The 19,069-nt window shown below is 38.9% G+C and overlaps 1 protein-coding gene across 3 annotated transcripts in view; it reads left to right on the forward strand.

Annotated features, from left to right (window-relative positions):
- Nucleotides 1-261: 261 nt before the first annotated feature.
- ARID4B (AT-rich interaction domain 4B) overlaps nucleotides 262-19,069 on the forward strand; it is an 86,438-nt gene continuing 67,630 nt past the window's right edge. For 2 of the 3 annotated variants that reach the window (XM_056486897.1, XM_056486898.1), the window contains exons 1-2: nucleotides 1,132-1,396; nucleotides 1,609-1,670. In XM_056486897.1, coding sequence (XP_056342872.1) covers nucleotides 1,147-1,396; nucleotides 1,609-1,670 — 312 coding nt within the window. In that variant the 5' untranslated portion in view covers nucleotides 1,132-1,146. Of the gene's footprint in view, nucleotides 483-1,131; nucleotides 1,397-1,608; nucleotides 1,671-19,069 lie in introns of those variants that run through there. The other variant, XM_056486899.1, reaches the window with a different exon arrangement.

A 19,069-nucleotide genomic window follows, 5' to 3' on the forward strand; every position in this document is an offset into this window, starting at 1 on the left:
GGGAATTGTAGTCCGCTGAGCCGAGAAGCGCCGCCTGACGGAAATGCTGCGAGTAGCGAGCAAGAACAGCGTTCCCCATGAGCACCCTCGGCGCCGAGTCTCAGTTTCCATAGAAGTGGAGAAGAATGATGTCAGTATTTCCGATGCGAAGGCCAATGGGACGGCGGGGTGGGCGGGCCCTGCGGGACACGGCCCAATGGGGAAGGTGGGGAAGGGGGCGTGGCCGTTCTGTTCGGCCGTCAGTCAGTCATCGGTGCGGGAGGGGGAGGGGGACCGAGTCGAGCAGTCACCGCCGCCGGGGCCGCGCAGGACGGATCGGCCCCTCCGCGCGCCGTGCGGGGCCGCCGCCAGCGGAGCCGCTGCAGCAGCGTCGAGCGGGGCCAGGGGTGCCCGGAGCTGAGAGGAGCCTTCACCCAGTTCCCTTCCGTGCCCCCCGCCTCGGGCCGGGGGAGTAGCGGGCGGGCGGTCGCCGCGGAACAAAGGTGAGGGCGCCGAGCCGGAGAAGAAGCCCCCGTGCCCCGCCAGCGGCTGGCGGGGAGGCGACGAGGGGCCCCGTGGGGGCGCGGGGCCGGGCGTGCGGCGGCGAGGGAGGGAGGGGGGCGCTTGTTTTTCTCCTGTAGCGAGACTGCGGCGGGACTCGCCGATGCTTCTTCTTCCCCCCCCACACCCCAAACACCCAGTGGCGGGCCGGGGGGAGGGACCCGCGGCTTCTCCTCCAGCCCCTCTGCCGGGAGGGACGGAGCCCCCTCCTCCACACTCACACAGACACACGCTCCGTGTCCCCGCCGAGCAGGTCGGGCCCCTTTCTCCCCGCCCCCCTCCCTTCCTCCCTCCCCGTCCCCGCTCCCTTCTTTTCTTCTTCTTCTTCCTTTTCTTCCCCTCCTCCGCCGCCTCCTGCCTGCCCTCCCTCCCCCCCCCCCGCCCGGACCCGCTGCGCCGAGCCGGGGAGTTGCGGCTGTTGCTGCCGAAACTCCTGCGGCGGAGTCAGCGCTTTCCTTTATTTAGGGGGGGAGACGGAGGGAGGAGGAGCCGCCGCGATCCGGAGCCGCAGCCCCTACAAAAGCGTGTGTGTGTGTGTCGGGGGTGGGGGGACTGCTCCCGGCACCCCGCTCTCCCGCCGCGCACACGGGCACTCTTGCTCGTACAATGGAGGAAGAGGCTGCCTCCCTCTCTCCCTCCTTCTCTCCCTCTCCCCGCGGCAGAGCGCGGAGGGTGGGGGCTGTTCTGTGCGCTGGGACCCCCGCGGGTGCCCTCCCGCCGCTCGGTGCCCGCGGAGGGGGCGCAGCGCCCCGGGGAGGCGGCCGGGGCGCCTCCCCCTCCCGCGGCAGCCGGGGGTGGGTTGTTGTTGTGGCAAGTTTCTCCTCCTCTGACAGAAATGGCGTCAGTGGCGGCGAGTGTAGGGGAAGCCGCGGCGTGTGGGAGCCGGGGGGAGAAACAGCGGCCGGGGAAAGAGGGGAAGGGGGTTAGCCGCGGGAGAAGGGGGGATCCGGGAAAGGAAAGGGGGAGTTTCGGGAGGAGCCCAGCGCCCCCACCCGATTCTTGGCTCCCCTCCCCCCGCCCGGTGCGAGCGGCTGGTGCGGTGCCTTAGCGCTTTGTTTTAAATTCCAGGTCCAGCCTCGGCCGCTCAGCCACGATCGAGGCTTTTACCGCAGCCTGAGCTCATCATGAAGGTAAAACAGTCGCTCGTGTGTCTGGGAGGGGAAAGGAGGGAGGGTTGCACGGAGAAACGCTGTCCTATCTGTCAGTCCATCTGTCCCGACCCCGGTGCGAGGCTCGGTGCTGGTGCAGATGCAGACTGCGGGCAGCTTCGCCCCCACTGCCGCGTTTCGGTGCCTTGGCTCGTTTGCTGATCGTGGGGCGGGCTCTGCTCCGCCGCGTTATGCTGGGGGAAGCTGTAAGTTCCCCGAACAGGGGCTGTTCTCCTTCAGAAACATTGTTTGTAGGAGAATAAGGACATGGCTGCCTGGGCTGAGCTTGCTTCATGGAGGAGCAGGGCACAGGCACCCTGCTCGAGAAAGTAACGATGTGGGGGAAATGCTGCCTCTACAACATTGTTTACTTGAATAGGGGATAGATTTACTTACTTTCTATTTGTCAGTAGGAGTTTTGTTGAATGAATAATCTTGATGTGATCGGGAAGGGTGCATGTAGGATTCTCTGCGGTGAAATGTTTGCTGTAAGGTGCGGAAAGATTTTCAAACAGGTTCTAATTTTCTTCTCGGTGCTGTGTAGTATTCATGTACCTCAGTGTCATGCATTTTTCTTCTCTTAGACCTTTCTAGACTATTTATATTTGGTTATTATGCAAGCTTTATAGAAAAAAAACAGTTTTGGTGGAATAGAATGATTTCTTCGGTGTGTGGCCAAGAACTGTGTACCTAAAAGTAGTTTTTAACAACTGCATCTGTTAGGGCTTTTTTCTTTTTTCCATTTTGCTGATAATGTCTCCCTCAAGCTGCCATTTACCCCCATGTAATTCAGCTCCCGGTCCTGCTGGGCAGCAGTAAATCTCAGTTCAAAATAATATGAATCTTATAAAAAACAATTGTTACAAACCTGTGATGCATCAATTCTTTGGTATTTGTTAATAAAAAGGAGCAGTCTGTATGTGGGTTCTTCCACTATAGAGTTTTTGCCTGCTGTCTGTGAATGAGTATTATGTAAAATGTGTGCCCAGTAGTGTATTCACTGCTGGAAATGATAAATGAAATAGTCTCTTAATTTCTAGATTGATCTGAGTTGCTGAGTAGTGAAGCTTTTCCATATAGCTGTTAAAGATTTAGCATGTTTTTTTTTTACTTTGGCAACTTTATGACAGTATTTTTTAAAAATCATGTTTTAATTGCCCTCTCTATGATTTTTCTTTAGCAAGTCCTAAGATCTGAAATACTGCACACATTTTTCTTACTGAAAGCAAACTATTTATGACTTTACAACAATAGGCTGCTGAAATTATATGATAGGGAGATTTCCAAATGTGGCTCATTGCCTGATGGGAGTACTGGAGATGGAAGCAAGATAAATAGGAGGCAGTATAGGGAGCTTTTTTACCCTTATTTAAATGACAGTTGAATTTACATACGTTTCTAATAATCTTTTTTAATGTAAACAAATCTTACAGTTACCATAGAGATTAGGTTCAGATACTGTGGCTTTAGAGCCATATTAATATGTAGATAGACACTTGGGAGCATGAGGAGGTCAGATCACAAGTAGAACGCGAAGTGTTCTGTGAAATAGTGATATAGATCCACTTCAAACTGAATTGAATGTATAACAGATGATTAAATTCAGAGTAACAAATACAAAAACCTGTTAAAAGACCTGTATTTTAAAAAAAAAAACCCTCACAGCTTGCTTACTCTTCAGTAAGGTTTGTGCTACTATTGCATGCTTATTTTTAAAGTTAGGATGAATTCTGTCAGTGTATTCAGGTGTTAAGTTTAAGTCTGTAATTTTTGCAATTTGTGTGCGTGTGTAGTGCTAAACTTACATATACTTGAGATTAACTCCAGTACTTTATTTACTGTGCCCTGTAGTGTTAAGGGAGGTTAATCTGTAAGTCATTACTGTGGAGCTTTAGTTATTACAAGAAAACTTTTAACAGAATTATGGTTCCAAAGAAATTTCTAGGATTCAGCAACCTAACCAAGATTATAGGAGTGATACAATGGATCAGCCCTTCTAGCTGTCTTAAATTTGTAATTTATAAGTTAATCTTACAAGGATACAAGCTAGTCCAATGAGAAGCATAAGGGAGGATGCTTAAGAGAATTATTAGCTTTTTGTTTATATCACTTCAAGGTAACATTGACATTAGATCGAGATACTGTTTAAATATGACTGTATATTTCTGTGTATTTATTTTTGAAGTTACCCAAAGAGTGTGCCTCAAGGACAGTTTAGCATACAGAGGATTTAATGCTTGAAGAGCTAGTCTTGCTGACTGCAGACTTGCTTCTGACTGCATGATTGAGGCCTGTGTTTTGATTTATGCCTTGGTCATTCTTTCAAGTGCAGAAGGTTGTGGATTCTGATGCACAGAGCCTTAGAACTAAATTCCTCGTCTATATCTTTGTCTCTTTATGAGAAATTGAACAGCTCATTTAGCTTTACTGGCTCCTTTCCCCCACCTGGTTGGTATGGATAAAATGTTGATCTTTCTTTGTAAAATACACTGAGATATATTTAGGAACAGCACCAACAATTGTATTTACACAAAACTGTAAGTCACTCGTGTTCTTGCATTTCGCAACGCTTTGACACAAGAGAGGTATGCTGCCTGCTAAGAGATTACCAGAGCTGTTGGTATAATTGTTCTCCTTGGTAATAACTCAACTTAATCCAAGGAAATAAAGTCCCTTGTGTAAACCAGTAACTTCAGCCTATTAAGTAGTCTTCCCATGGACTGCAAAGACCACTTTAAAAGAAACTTGAAAGATGTCTTACAAGAAGTGTTCAAGTGTTAACAGAATTATGTTTTTTATTGTGGTGTTCTACTAAATCAGGCTTTTTCCTGTGTTGATTGACCTCTGATAGTTAATATAGTTGTGTAGATAATGACTAGGATTGCTTGCATGTTGTAACGTTTTTTTTGTTGTTTAATTTAGCACCTTTTGTATAAGACCTTTTTTTGCATTAAGTATGTGTCAGAAGAATGTAGAATCTGTTTGATGATTTAAAAACTAATTGTGTGTCATTAAATTACTACTTACTAAGTAGGTAGCAATATATGTAAAAGCATTCTTATAGAGTGCTTTTTTTAGCTCCAAAATGAGGAAATAAACTCCGTGAAAGCAAAGTGTCTGCTTTTAAAGAGAGAAATAAACACAAGCTTGGTTTCACCGATGATTTGTACTAAGAGCTGCTGCAAATGCTCATGAGATTTTTAATATGTATCATGGCATTTGTTTGATACATAAATATGTGAATGAAGGTAATATACCCTCTGTAGTTAAAAAGTTCACTGCTGAGTGGGGATCAAAAGAGTAGAAGTGTCAGAAGCTAGAGCAATGCTCTATGAATTAAGAGATCTGAAATGATTGTTTAAATGTTTTGATACTATTTGCAAGTTAATGTTTTGCATTCTGTAAAGTACAAACTATTTAATGGTTGTTGATACTTCTCTTTGGTAATCCTAGATGTTCCTTGCTCAAAATTGCCACACTAACAAAGACATGCCTATGGTTTATGGTAGATTTTTTTTTTTTTTTTTTTTTTTAATTTATCCTGAATTTACATTTTTGTTTCAGTAGTCTGTTTCAGAGGTCTAGTGACCTCTCCAGCTACCCAGAGAGATCACTGGTACACACTGCTGCTGTAGCTGCTTTCCCTTAATGTGTGCCAGACCATTGCTCATATTCTCTGCCAGTATGGCTGAAGAGAAAAGCAAAATACCTAGTAAACTTTTCAGCCACTAATTTCCAACTTTGAGTACAAGTCAGTTGAAAATCCCATTGGTCTTATGCAGGCTGGAAACCAGTCATGGAATGTAGTGACCTTTCACTTTCTGGTTAACTATTTGAATTACAGCAGAAATGGTGATTTCTGAAGGAAGGGTACCGTTAGAATAGTTTTTGTAGTGGAGGCAGGAGAACAGGTAAGTCTTAAGAGGTGGTTTTCCCCTATAACTTGTTTTTACATTGTGAAAAATAATTTTCTTAAATTCTTTCTTGATGTTCCAGTTTGAACAAGTGATCAGAGGCAGTTATTGACTTCCTCATGCTTGCATAATTATGTAGAAAGGAAAGCAAACACCACTTGCACCAAGCAATTACAAGTCATGTTGGAATAATCTATGCTATTTTGAAATTGTTTATTTGCACTTTTTAAATGCTAGTCTTTGTATATTTCACAGTGGCTAAACTGTAAAAGCAAGTAAGCATGGAAGTCTTGAACTCAGATCTACATGGGTAGTATGTGACTGTTCAGCAGTTGTATTGGTTTATAAGGGCTCCAAGTTAATTAGACCACATAGTGGAAAAAAGGGTGTCTTAGACTGAGAAGACTGAAGTTGTAATAAACTGTGAGCATTAGTACAGTTAAGTTGCCTGTATTATTATCTTCAAAGTTGGTGAAGGATTTTTGGATCAATGCTCTCACAGCAGCATAACTATTGTATGAACATACTGTGTAAGAGAAATGTTAGTAGGCAGAATAATGAATGTGCATATCTTCACTGGAACACTTTGGGATGGTTATTCAGTTCACTTTGTAATCCAAAACAAGTATTGTATACATGTAGAGCAGAAGCACGCTGTGATACACATTGCATGTCTGTTTTCAAAGAAATTCTGCATTGTAGATGAAAAGCCCTTTGAAACAAAATGCAAAGGTTTAGAGATATTAAGCTTTACAGTCACTATCAAATACTTAATGTGAATTGTTTGCTGATTGAGTAAACTGAAAAAATAGTGCTGACTTTGAGAAAGGTGGAAATTATACTGTTGTCACAAGTTGGTTTGAAATCTTTTGTTTAAATCCTACAGATACACATCTTTTCCATAGAAACATGTACTTTTTTAGTAGGCTGAAGAATAAAAGGGAGTTTGAGGTGTCCTCATTAAAAAAATAACACATTTTATAGAAAAATCTAGAACTTCACTTGACTTGGCACCCTAACATGATACAGCTGTCCAAATGCTCGATTATTTATCAGTTCATACTTACTTGAAAGTAGTTAACCCACTTTCTGTTCACTACCTGTTGTGAAATGCAACAGTTTGACTCTGCACTTAATAGGCGCTTCAGCTGTTTTTACTGAAATGTACAAAGCTGAAAACCATGGATCTTGAACTGTTTCTGCCTTAAATGTGACTCAGGTCACAGTTGAGAAATGTTGGGAAGTCAGGTATTGCGGCTGCTTGCTTTTTAACTGATGTGCTTTGGTAAAAAATACTACTTTTTGCCTTTTCCACTTAACACTTAGTGTTATCCAGTTACTGTGCTTGCTGTCACTCGCTGGATATGTACTCAGATATGTGCATGGAATGGATTTGTAAAGACTTCTAGAAGACTTCAACAGGCCTCCAGAGAACTGAGAAAAATTGTTTAGCGCTATGCACAAACTAAATGTTAGTGATTTAATATGTGTTACAATAATTATTTTAAAAGGTTTTGATAGAAAGTCATAAATCTGGGTAGTTGAGTTTTTTGTTCTTTTTTTCTGTTAACATGGGGTGACCAGATGAGGGGATATTTCAGGGAATTCAAGTAAGGAAAAGACAGCAAGCCACTTTGATATTCAATACTTGACAAGACATCTATTTTCCTTCTGAAGATTAGTTTGAACCAGGGGAGAAATTCAATAAAGAGAACGCTATTGTCTTTTTTCTTTTTTTACTTTTTTTTTTTTTTTCCCTTTTGCTTGGCAGACTATAAAGCAGTCATGACCTGTTTAGCAAGAAATGTTTGTAAGCAAGCTCTGAAAGCCAGTTGTGAGAATGTCAGAGCAGGGTGGTGGAGGGTATTGCTGAGTTACCTTTAGAAAACTAGGACTGAGATGAGCAACCACTGCTTTATGTGCAACCACTGCGTGACAGTGACTTCCTGAGTATCTATTAATTAATTGAATGTGGAGTACTATTTTGGGGGCTCCTGAACCTATCTTCACTATGAAAAAGACTGTGCTGAACTATGAAAAGGCATTTTCCTTACTGCGAGCAAAAGCAGTAGGAAGAGGCATCACTCCAGTGGACATGGAGTTACTTGCTCCATGTTACTTGGCTTTGAGCCTGTATTTGCTCTAGACTGAAGGTGGTAGTCAGTACACCAAAGAAAAGACTTTTAGCGTCCAGAACTCCCAGCTTAAGTAGTCTTCTGTTGTGACTTATGCAGATCCCCTTAAGGAGTAACTAGAGATAGCATTCATCAGTTGTCATTTAAGCTAAGTGTGAATGCAGACATCTGTAGAGCTTTATTGCAGAGCAGATCACCCAGGTTGGACTAATGTGAATAACGCTGTTCTTGGGCAGAGGAGTTTGCTGTTCATACTGTTTTAGCTGTTGGTTTGTCCTCCAACAACCTGTAGCAAAGGATTTTGTTTCATAAGTAGTTTGTCAAATTAAGGTTGTATGGTCATGGAAGAATGCAGTCTTGTTTCCTTCTTCCACTCTTGGCTGTTTATTCTCGTTGTCTTCCGTCCTAGCAGTCCATTTGTGTGGTGCCATTTGTGCAGTGCCACGGAACTAAGCTGAAGTTAAGAACAATCAGATACATGTACTCTTCATTCTTCACTTGCAGACTGTTCCTGTCCTGTCTCATGCCTGGCAGAGGAAGACAGGACACAAAAGCAGAAGTGCACCAAGATTAATTAGGATTGGTTTAAACTGCATGTGAGCACACATCCTTCCCCATCCCTCTGCCAAGTTAGCAGTTTACAGTCATTAGGCTAAACATTTTGTAAACTCTCTACAGGGAAAATTGATACAGAAGGTTTTTTTGTGCTTGCTTAAAACCAAGAACACCAGACTTCTTTACAGGTTTGAAGTCCATGTTTTCCAGATGTTGAGTGAAAAGATTTAATTGAATTTTTGGGGTATCAATTGAATTGATTTTATTAATTCCTTTCAAGGCAATTGATTGTCTTGAAAGCAATGAATAAAATTTAATTTTCAATTTGATAAACATGGATTTCAAAAAATGGAGAGATCTTAAAGAAGAGATGGTATCAGACAAAAAACTTGATTTTTTTAAGGAGGCCAATATAAGCTTTGCTTCCCTTCCTCTTTCAAGTTCTTATTCAGTATTTGGAAAGAATACCATTAATAACAGTTATGTCACCTTCTACTTAAAGTAGAGAAACAGTTGGTATTACAATTTTCTATAGAAATATATTTATAAATATTAGACTTCTATCCTGTAAAGGTGACAGTCTCTATATGCTTATAAAATATTTTGACAAAAGGTACTTATACCAATGGGTGGAAGATGTAAGCAATTGTGCTAACTTTATTCCAAATTAAAACAACAGAAAATGATAACTTGGAGATAAATTACATCACTCTTTGATAGGGAAACTGAGGGGAATAGAAGTCAAACTTCCATGGTTTTCTTGTATGTGTTAAGAAGGCCCATATATTTATGGGTAGACAAGTGGAGATTTGGTGACATTTGAGTGTTAATACCACTTGGAGATGGTAGAGTGAGGTGTGTGACGTTTTCTGCTTATTACCACAAACTTAGTGCAGATATTTGAATGATATGTTATCTTCATTTCTAGGAACTGGTGTTATAGCTGAGCTTTTATCTGTGATCCTTTCCCTTTTCCCTCTTAAGTATCCTTCTAACTTGGTATTCCTCATCGTTTAAGGCAATCCTTCTAAATGGGATTTGGGAAATGGGATCTGACTTCAGCAAAATTCAGATCCAAATGTATCTGATGCAAGGTTTCAGCTAGTAATAAATAATGTAGTAGGGAGTAATTTGTTTTTTCACATTCTCTTCTGATCTGAAAAAAACTGTTTCAGTTTATGACAGGGCAACCTGATCCACTGTGATAATTTTTTTCCTTCCTATTTTCAGCTGTCCTCTCAACAGCAGATTGCAAGCCCTAAATCTCATTTGTACATTTAAAATAGTTCACTTGGTGTTTTCTTAAAAATAAATGTCGAATACATTCTTCTAAGATTAAAAAAAAACAACTTTAAGTTAATCTAAAATGGTGGAAGAGACTTTCCAATATCTTTTATGAGTATTTAAGTGAAAGAGTGTTAAGTTAATCTTTTTGTTAATGCTGTGACACTTAGGTTGGCATAACTTCTTTTCCTGGGAGAAATAATAAAGGATTGAGACATTTTTTAAAATGAGTACATGTTATACCAGCATTTCAGAATTCAGGAATTTATAATGGAAAATTTGTTTTCACTTTTTAACTTATTTTACTGCTTTGCTTATTGAAAGATAGCTGTTGCTGTAATATTAAATGAATGTTACTTCAAATTACATCACTAAACTTAGAAATGAAATATATATGCTTCTTAATCTTTGTACTTCCATAAATATAAATGCATTTTTGAAAACAGGGCAATAATTTTATAAATTTCCACTTCAGTTTCTTTAGAAGATTGTCCTGCTAGATGGGCATCATAGGAGATAGTGAAATACTTAGGCATAAGTAAGACTGCAGTACTGTTTAAAAATTAGCATTTGATATGTACCAATACCTTGCTGCCTGGAACAGAGACAGAAATGAAGATGATAATTCAACTTCGAGTAATTTCCATTTTCTAAATGCAGATTCATTCTGAGGTGTGCTTCCAGACCTTTACTATGACAGTCCACATACCTTTACACATAGAACATTATTTGAGTAATTGTGTGGTGTCTTCTTCGCAGAATTTCCTGCCTATTTTCATACAGTGTCAGACAATTTAAAAGACATTAAATCTTGGATTCATTCCTTTACTCACAGACTACTAGTTCTGTTTTTACATTCCTAAAATTCAAGTAGTACAAAAGATCACTTGATGTCACTTGATGACACACTGTATTGGATACAGGGGTTGAAACCTGCAAAGTCACTCTTCAAATATATTCTGATATTCTTTATCCATTTTAGGATTGCACTGCCAGGGCTCCTGCCAAGTGCGTTCCCTGTAATAATTTAACATGAAGTTCCAGAAAGTATTAGTATGTATTAGATGCCTGTCTACACTAATTCAGTTTTTCTTTGCTAGTAGCTTTTTGGCTGTTGTGGTGATACTCTGATTTTATTTTACTTTGCCTGATGCAAGCCAAAATGTTGGCTTGATGAGGTAAACATATTTCATTTTATTTTAAAAAATTGCCTTCTGTTTCATACATTGTACGTAAAAAAATACATTTTTTTGTACACTTGCCAGTGTAGGGTGAATTAGGTTTCTAGATGGAAGTAAAGTGAATAAGCTGCTTTTTGTTACATTCTATATTGTAAGAAAAATACTCTTTTGCTGACAGTATAATACTAATACTAATAATATGAGAGAGATAGGTGTATGTCCTGCTATGACAGACTTCTTCACTGGTATTGTATGTGGAAGTGGAAAGCAACTCAAGTAGTAGTAGGTCAACTTTAAATTAGTAAAATGTTTTTAGTCATGGTTCAAGTAGCACTGATTTCAGTTCAGTAAAATTATACTTACTCTTTTTTACACTGAAATTGAGAATTGTCTACTTTTTTTGTTACTGTGGTAACTTGCTGTGCAACAGCACTTATTTGAACATTTGAAATGGTGTAATGAAATCCTGATTATGATCTGACAATACATATTAAACATAGCATTTATTATATAGAATAAAAATGATCCATGATACTTAAGCTGGCCTTATCAAGTTTCTCTAGTTACGTGTATTGTATTTACTTAGTTGGAGTTTTGAGGAAACAAATCAGCTTTTAAGACTTTCATATAAATATATACATATATATATATTTAAGCAAACAAACAAAAACCCAAAAGGCAATAGTAAATTTCCTTCCAAGGTTCTTGATTCCAGACAAATCTAGATACAGTTCCAGAACTTTGCTAACTTACTGCTGTAGCTGGATATTCTTACTATGTTTGCTCAGAATTGAACCTGGGGAACAAAACCACAACCACTGCAATACTTGAATGTGATGTGCAGATGGGACTTGTGTTTACAAAAAAACTCCTTAATCTTAAAGGAACTGCACTATCTTTCCCTTTTTTCTGGTAGTTTCTCTTCAAACAGCTTTTGTGTGCACTTTTGTGTGCAACATTCCAGTCAAGTTGTACGTGGGCACATCAGTTGCTTAGAAAGGCCAGTGTGAATGCTTTAACTGGCTATTCCTCTTCTAGCAGGGTGATGCACAGCATTTCTGTGAAAAAAATACTACATTGGGCTGATTTGTCCTATGGTAGTACTGGAAGATTAGTTTTATCCTTTAAGCCATGTATTTCAGAATTTTTCTTCCATTATCTTCTTAGGTTTAGGGAAAAAACATTGATCATAAACATATAATTTATTAGAATTTAATTTGGGAATGAAGTTGATACTGTAACCTGGTGATTTGATGGAGACACTGATATTTTATTGAGAAGCATTGTGAGACCCCTGCATTGTGTCTTGGAACTGAAGACCTCTTGAGGTGCCTCTTGTTCAACTTTTGAGAACAGAACAGGTTTCATGTAGAAAGTAACAGTAGAATTGTTGACATACAAAAGACTATCAAGTAAAACTTAAGGTAGACTTTTTCGCTTTCACTTGAGTAATCCTAAATGTCCCTTTTGAAAAGAGGCTAAAAAAATGAAGGTTTTAGTATAAGAGGCTTAAAGATTTTAAGAAAAAAACTGGGCTTTACATAATAGCTTCAGCACGCTTGAAAGCAGTGAACAGACTCTTACACTGTGTATGCAACTTCAAAATTTTTATTCTCTGTTCTTTAATATGTTGAAGAGTTTTATGGAATCTGAGCAAGGATCTTTCTTTAAATAGTCACTCCCTGGAAATGGCTGCCATTAGTCACAGGCTAAGCCAGCTGAAGATGTTTTGGAAACAGGTGCGGCAATGAGTAGCCAAAGAAACGGAAGTATTCTGGGTGGATAAATTGGATAAAAGGTATGAAACAAATAATTTCTTTAATTCCTTAGAGTCTGAAAGGTAACTGTTTGTATATTGTTCTTATTCCCTTTATTACTACAGTGATACTTAGACTTTCTGTGTAACATGCATCTAAAATATGATCCGTAATTATGCAGCACTTGGTAAATCTCCTCCAAGCTTATCTTCAGCTGGGTATTTCTGTTTTCTTAATATCTGTTATATTTTTTAATGCTTGCAGGCTTGGTTGGCTATGGGTATTTTCTGATGGAAAAGTAGAACTTACTTGAACAGGAAAATCTTGCATTGCTGTTCTGAGTAGTTGCCACACTGGCTACATTTTGCCTCTTCCCCCAAACCTCCCTTCACAAAGTTAAATGCTGAATGTGGGTTTCTTTTTCTCTTTCAAACAGAGATAATTGGTCGTGTGATTGTAATTGGTTATGTAGCTGAGATCTTAACCAATCTGCTCTTCTTGACTGGAAGCTATCTGTACTCTTAACCAACTATTTTACTATAGTGGCAGACCAAACCTAATTTTAATTGGGTTTTTTGCTGCCTAGCTGATTCTACATAGTGCAAGTGTGTGTATAGTAATGCTAATACTTCTCTTTAACCTTATTTGTGTCTTGTCTCTATTTTCTTTAATATAGTGCCATGGGTTCTGTAGCCTGTTTCTAAGGAGATTTGAAAATACAATTAAACAATCATTATTCAGGGACCTATAGCTTCATTAGAATATTAGGGGGAAATCAGAACACTGAAAAACTTTGGCTAATGCAACTCTTCTTATGTAATTTTATTCATTTGCATATATATAGTCACCTTTTTCTTTACACATGCAATAGTTGCAGTCACTTTAAATTTTTATGGGAGGTTTTTTTCTCCTTTTCCTTTTTTTTTTTTCCACTGGGAGAGGAAGCTGAAGAATTTTTTTACTATTTTGAAAGGTGTAATACCTTTCCATAAAGATAGATCTCCAATTTTCCATAAAAGAAAAATAGTTCAGAGATAGATATTTGTATTGCAATATAATTTACTGGCAGTTCAAAGATTGTTAGACTCTACTCCAGATGTTAGAAAAGAGACCCTCTGTATGGACTAAGGCTGAAGCACTATTGATAATTTGCACACATGTAGTTACTGTATGCTATTTGTATCTTAGCTAATGTAATGTAAAATAATTTTTTATTAGGAAGTGGAATCTTCTTCCCAGAAGTTCAGAGAGAAAAATGAATGTTTGATAAATGTAAAAGGGGGGAGAAAACCAAAGGAAATTATTATCATTGGGACACTGAAAGATATATCTAGAATATATCATCAAAGAGACCAGGATAAGATATACCTGTCAAGGGTAATTTTCACTTCCAAAAATGTATGTGGTGAAGGTAATAATGGTCAAGTTTACATTTACTTATATACACACACGAACACATACGTACATATTTTAATATCTAGAAATTACCTACAGTTCTTCAAAAGGTTCAATTTGTTGGCTAGCTTGCCTTTGAATTTCATTACAATTATATTCTATTAGATGTTTCAAATACGTAATTGTGGCATAGGGAATTCCAGGAAAGCCAAATATAAGTGCTTACTATTTTTAAGCCAAAAATATTGCACTCTTGGTGTATTAGTTGTTTTACCCAATTGAGATGTGTTTTGTTAGCTCTTGTGTAATGTTTCCCTTGGACACTCAAGCATAGTAACAGCATAGCAGGTTACTGTGAGACTAGGTTAGACCAGGAGTGAACTGTCAAAATGTTCCAAAGAGGGATTGCTTAATGCTAAAACCTAAGGAAAAGTGTAGGGATTGATGTGTATCTAGTTAAAGTAAAACGTTGTCAAAACCCAAAACAAGTGAAAAATATTTTTAGTTTGGCTTGTTTGCAAAATGAAAGTCTTAAAAAGTTATTGTTGGCACTGAGCTAGAAAGGAAGACCAGACTGTTGGTCTGTGCATGCTGAATCTCTTGAAGCCAGTGGAGAAATCTGAGGGTATTTTTTAAGAGCAAGTGACTGGAAAGAGAAGAGAGCCTAGTTTGCCTGTTCTAAATGGCATCTTCAGTTTCTGTCACTTGCGTTTATATCTTAGTGAATCTGAGCCTTGCACTTTGTCTGAGATGAAAACAACCTGTTTGGAAAAGCCAGGAGAAAAGCAAAAGGCAAATTGGTAGAGAGAACAGGAGTTTTTTCTGTAGGTAAGGTATCTTTGTGTTCCATGCTATTAATTTAATATAGTCTGAAATGGAGATTTAGATGGCTGTATCTCCACCAAGTCTGAATTTATCAGAAGAAACTAGATGCCAGACTTGTAATCGAATGAAATTATCTTTGCAGTGATATTGACCCTTCCTTCAGTTGATTTTTTTAATGGCAATGTCAGGCTCTGTGAAGGGGGAGAAAGTCTGTATATTCATATTCCTGGAACTGCAGTGCTTCTTGGGTGCATGTGCTCTGTCAAACACTGCTAATGGGATCCCTGGGTTATATCCATGCAAGACCATGAGAGGACTGAAAGAATGTTTTCTCATGTTTTGATCTCTTTGCCAGTGAGATGTAACCTGAAACAGGTTTTCTGGATTCAGGTGTGCTCTAGTGTCTGTTACTGCTGTTAAACCTAATGGAGTTACCCTCTGCAAGGTAGTGACTTGTGAGCAATCTTGCTTGTCCAGCTATATGGCTCTGGTTCATTTTCTTGTTCTGCTGTAGATCTCTGCTCCATGAAGGACTTCTAAAGTCTGCCTCAGCACTGGATCATCATCTTGGTACAAGTTATCTCTAGTCCAGTCACATTAAATATCTCATTTTTCAGGAAGTCAAACTAAGCAGTGATTTTTGACAGGAATGATCCCATTTATAAATTGAATTAAAGTGGCAAATTTTTTTGTGGTAAATTCTGAAATTTTTGAAATTAATCTTGAAATTAATTCTCAGTTTACAGTTTGACTTCTTGATTACAAAAACAGATTAATTAAAAATTGTTTTGTTCTGTGATCTAATGGTAATGGTACTTTGCTTGTTCTCTCTAGAAATAATAACTTAGATCATTCCTAGAGAATGCTCAGTTAAATCACTAATACCTGCTTTTTTTTTTTGCAAATAATGTATGGATGTAAAACTTAACATTAACTGGTTTTTTGAGTATTTTCCAAGTAGATTAGACTTTGAATACAAACTTCTGTTTGACCTTGCATGTACTCCAGTGCTGAAGTGATTTCAGCCAGTTTAAAGTCACTACAGGGTTTTAGTGGAGATCTTTGACCAAAAGCTGATTGTTTGATACCCAGATCATTTGAAGAAGAGAGAGCTTGACTATCAGAAAAAAAAAAAAGTAGCACAGTAAATGTCATCTTTCCCATCCAGCTAAGGGCCTCATGCATTCAATTTTTTGAATTTGGAAAAAAAAAATATTTAGAGCTGGAGTGTGCAATGAAAAGATAAATATAGAAAATTCTATCAAACACCCACAGGAAAAGAAAAGGATTATTTTCTAAGTTTTGAAATTTCTGTGGTTTTTTTGCAAGAACCTTACAAGTTTTAAATTATTGTGGAGTACTACCTCATCTTGTAGTTGGAGGCAGGCTGCCAATTTGCCCATTGATTTATCTGCCCCTACTTTGTTAATGCTGCTGTGTGATCTTGCAGTGAAATGATACAAGGTACTAAGGTGAAAGAATAGCAATTGAGTGAAAAGAACAGAAACAAGCGAATTGGTGAGTTGAAGCACTTCAGACCCTAATTGAAGGTGTATCAGAACACATACAAGAGGAAGGATGCACAGGGAGAGCCATCATCATTCATGTGGATTTGAGTTTGGAGGGACCAGGCTTTCCCCTTTTACACTTGTGAGTTGTTAATTTAACTCACAAAAGAAGTATGAAAGAACACACCATCTGTTTCAACTGCTGGTGGTGAGCATCTAGCAGTACACATCCCCCCACCTTTTCTAGTTTCAGAAATTAAGAGCTACTGTTGGCAGTAGGTAGTGTGTGTCACCAACTTTGATTATTTAAACCCATTTTATTAGATTTATTTTTGATCACTACATTTATTTTTGTTGTTTTCTGCAGGTACACAGATTTTAGAATATTAATCTTAGTATTCCTGGTTCTTTCAAAGGAGTGAATAGGTTCACCCCTTTTTTACTAGACTAATTTTTAACTTTGCATAATGATCAAAACTCCATCCTAATGATTATTCAAAGCAACAAGGAAAAAACAAATAAATGAGTGTGACTAGTATTTATAACAGTTCTGTGTGATTAGATTTCTGCCATAAAGAATCTACATACTTTTGCACCAGTTAGGTTTTAAACAATTACATTTTTAGAAGCTTCCTGTCAGTTCTGTAACAATCAGGCTGTTTTGCTTCTTGCCACTTACCAGCTCATAATTCTACACAAAACTTTCATATTTTGATTCTCATACAGGTGGTTGTGTATTTTGGTTGCAAATACAGCAGAAACTCTGTTAGTAATTTCTCACTTAAAGTAAGATTTTTTTTTCTTTTAGTAGTCCCCAATCTTCTTCCCATCCTGAATTTAACTAAAGGGCCTATTCCATCTGTTCCTTTGCAGAGATAAAGTATTATGACTGTTGCCATTTCAGAAATCTAATAAGCAACTGTATTAAATACAAGCTATGTTACCAGATTTTTTGTAAGCACTAAGAAAAGTGCATTATGAAATTATAATCCATTATAATGAGATGTCTTTGAGGCTAAAAACCCCACAGCTATAATAGCCACAAGATTGCAGGATTTCAGAGCAGTGAATATAAGTACAAGGCAAGGCAGCCAGCTTTGGCCTATGTAATTTATTGAGAGGAAGTGGGGACTGACTGCAACAGTTGAGCTTTTAAAACTAAAGAAGTGAACAGATTGAAATTGTTGCTGAGTGGAGTTGTGTACAGGAGTATTTTTAAAATTTATTATGGTAAGTTGAGCTCTAACCAGAGATGAAACCATGTGCATACTTCCTGTCTGTCTGAGACATCACGCAAGTGCCTGGGGGTGGCAAAATGAGTTTTGACATACATCATCACAAATCAGAAGTGGTAAAGCTGGTATTTCTTTGACTGAGTGGTTTTTCTGATTACTCTGATAGGCTGTTTTGTGTATGGGACAATTCACAGAATCTTGAAAAGCACAGGTAACTGTTTAGAAGACTTCATGTTCTGTAGCTGCCTTTTATCAAAATATTTTGTTTTAACTGTGGGAATTCCTTGTTGATTCAGAATTTGAGTGTGAATACCTATAGCCATATTAGGCTTAGTTTGAACTGCTACCTCAAAAGCTGCTTGATCACGCTTTTAATGTGTGTTTAGTAAGACTGTTGATTCAAAAGTTCGAAGTGATGGAGTATTTTAATCAATCTTATGATCTCTTCAAGCAACTAGTTACACAGCATTTTAACATCTTTTTTTTAAACCTAAAATCTCTGTTCATCCTGAAGCTATGAATGCCCTAGAATATAAGATTAAAGGTCCTTGCAATACTGCTTTTTTCTTTGCAATGAAAGAGCACTTGAGTCTGACAATATGGGCCAAATCCAGGGAAGGACTCTAGCTAACCTGTGGGTGTTTGTGAAACTTCTCAGTGCGAGTGATGGCACTGTGGAAGTCTCCTTGTTATTATAAACGTGGGCATGTGGCACTGGGTGTTCTGTCTGCTGGGCAGAAGGAATTTGGTAATGGTGCTTTGTAAAGTACGGTAGATTCTGTTGGGTGGTTGGCTCAGAACCTGTCTGCAAGCAGTCATGACTTGTTCAGATATCTCATTTCCTTTAGTGTGCTCCATGTAATGGATTTGCAGTAGTCCAGATCCTCTGGGGGGGTGAGGCTGGTGCTTTATTCAATGAGTCAAGACTCCCAGCACAGCGAATTGAGAACTTTGCTGCCTTCTCATCTAAGGTTTTAGTGTCTGAGGCTGAAGGCAGCCAGCAGGCTGAGCAGGGGAGCCATCAACACTGCCAAAAGTTCCATGGTGTGTGGTCCATGCCACATCAGTTCACTACCTTTGAAAATGGAACCTGCTGCATGCTATCCTTGCCTCCTGAGGGGGCAGTTCTTGGAAAAATAGCCAAAAAATAAATGGAACATGAGGCAATGTCATACTTCTGCCAAAAAGACAAATGCCACACTGGAATGTTAAAGTATTACTTGAAAATTGTGTGAAATTATATTTGTTTCTCTTGCAATTAACTAGGCCATACCTGTGTCCTATTTTAGGTGCCAACTAGGAGAAATATGTGAGGTAATTAAATCAAACTCCAGAGGGACAGTTCAAAACACAGGGTCTATAGGTAAATATACATATATATACATGTATCAAGTTTTGCCTGTAGATAAAATTTACACTGTGAGTTGTATTTTTCTTTTAGAAATAGGATTACTCTAAGAAGTTGCATCTCTTGAAAGCTATAAAGCAGAAGTCTTCATTTGCAATATTGATAAGACAAGAAATAAGAGTAGCAAGGAGTGTTTAGATGAGATGTTATAGAAAAGCCTTTAAGTACTGCAGGGTGTGGGATA

Source organism: Oenanthe melanoleuca, chromosome 3, assembly GCF_029582105.1.
Source record: "Oenanthe melanoleuca isolate GR-GAL-2019-014 chromosome 3, OMel1.0, whole genome shotgun sequence".
Classification (NCBI taxonomy): domain Eukaryota; kingdom Metazoa; phylum Chordata; class Aves; order Passeriformes; family Muscicapidae; genus Oenanthe; species Oenanthe melanoleuca.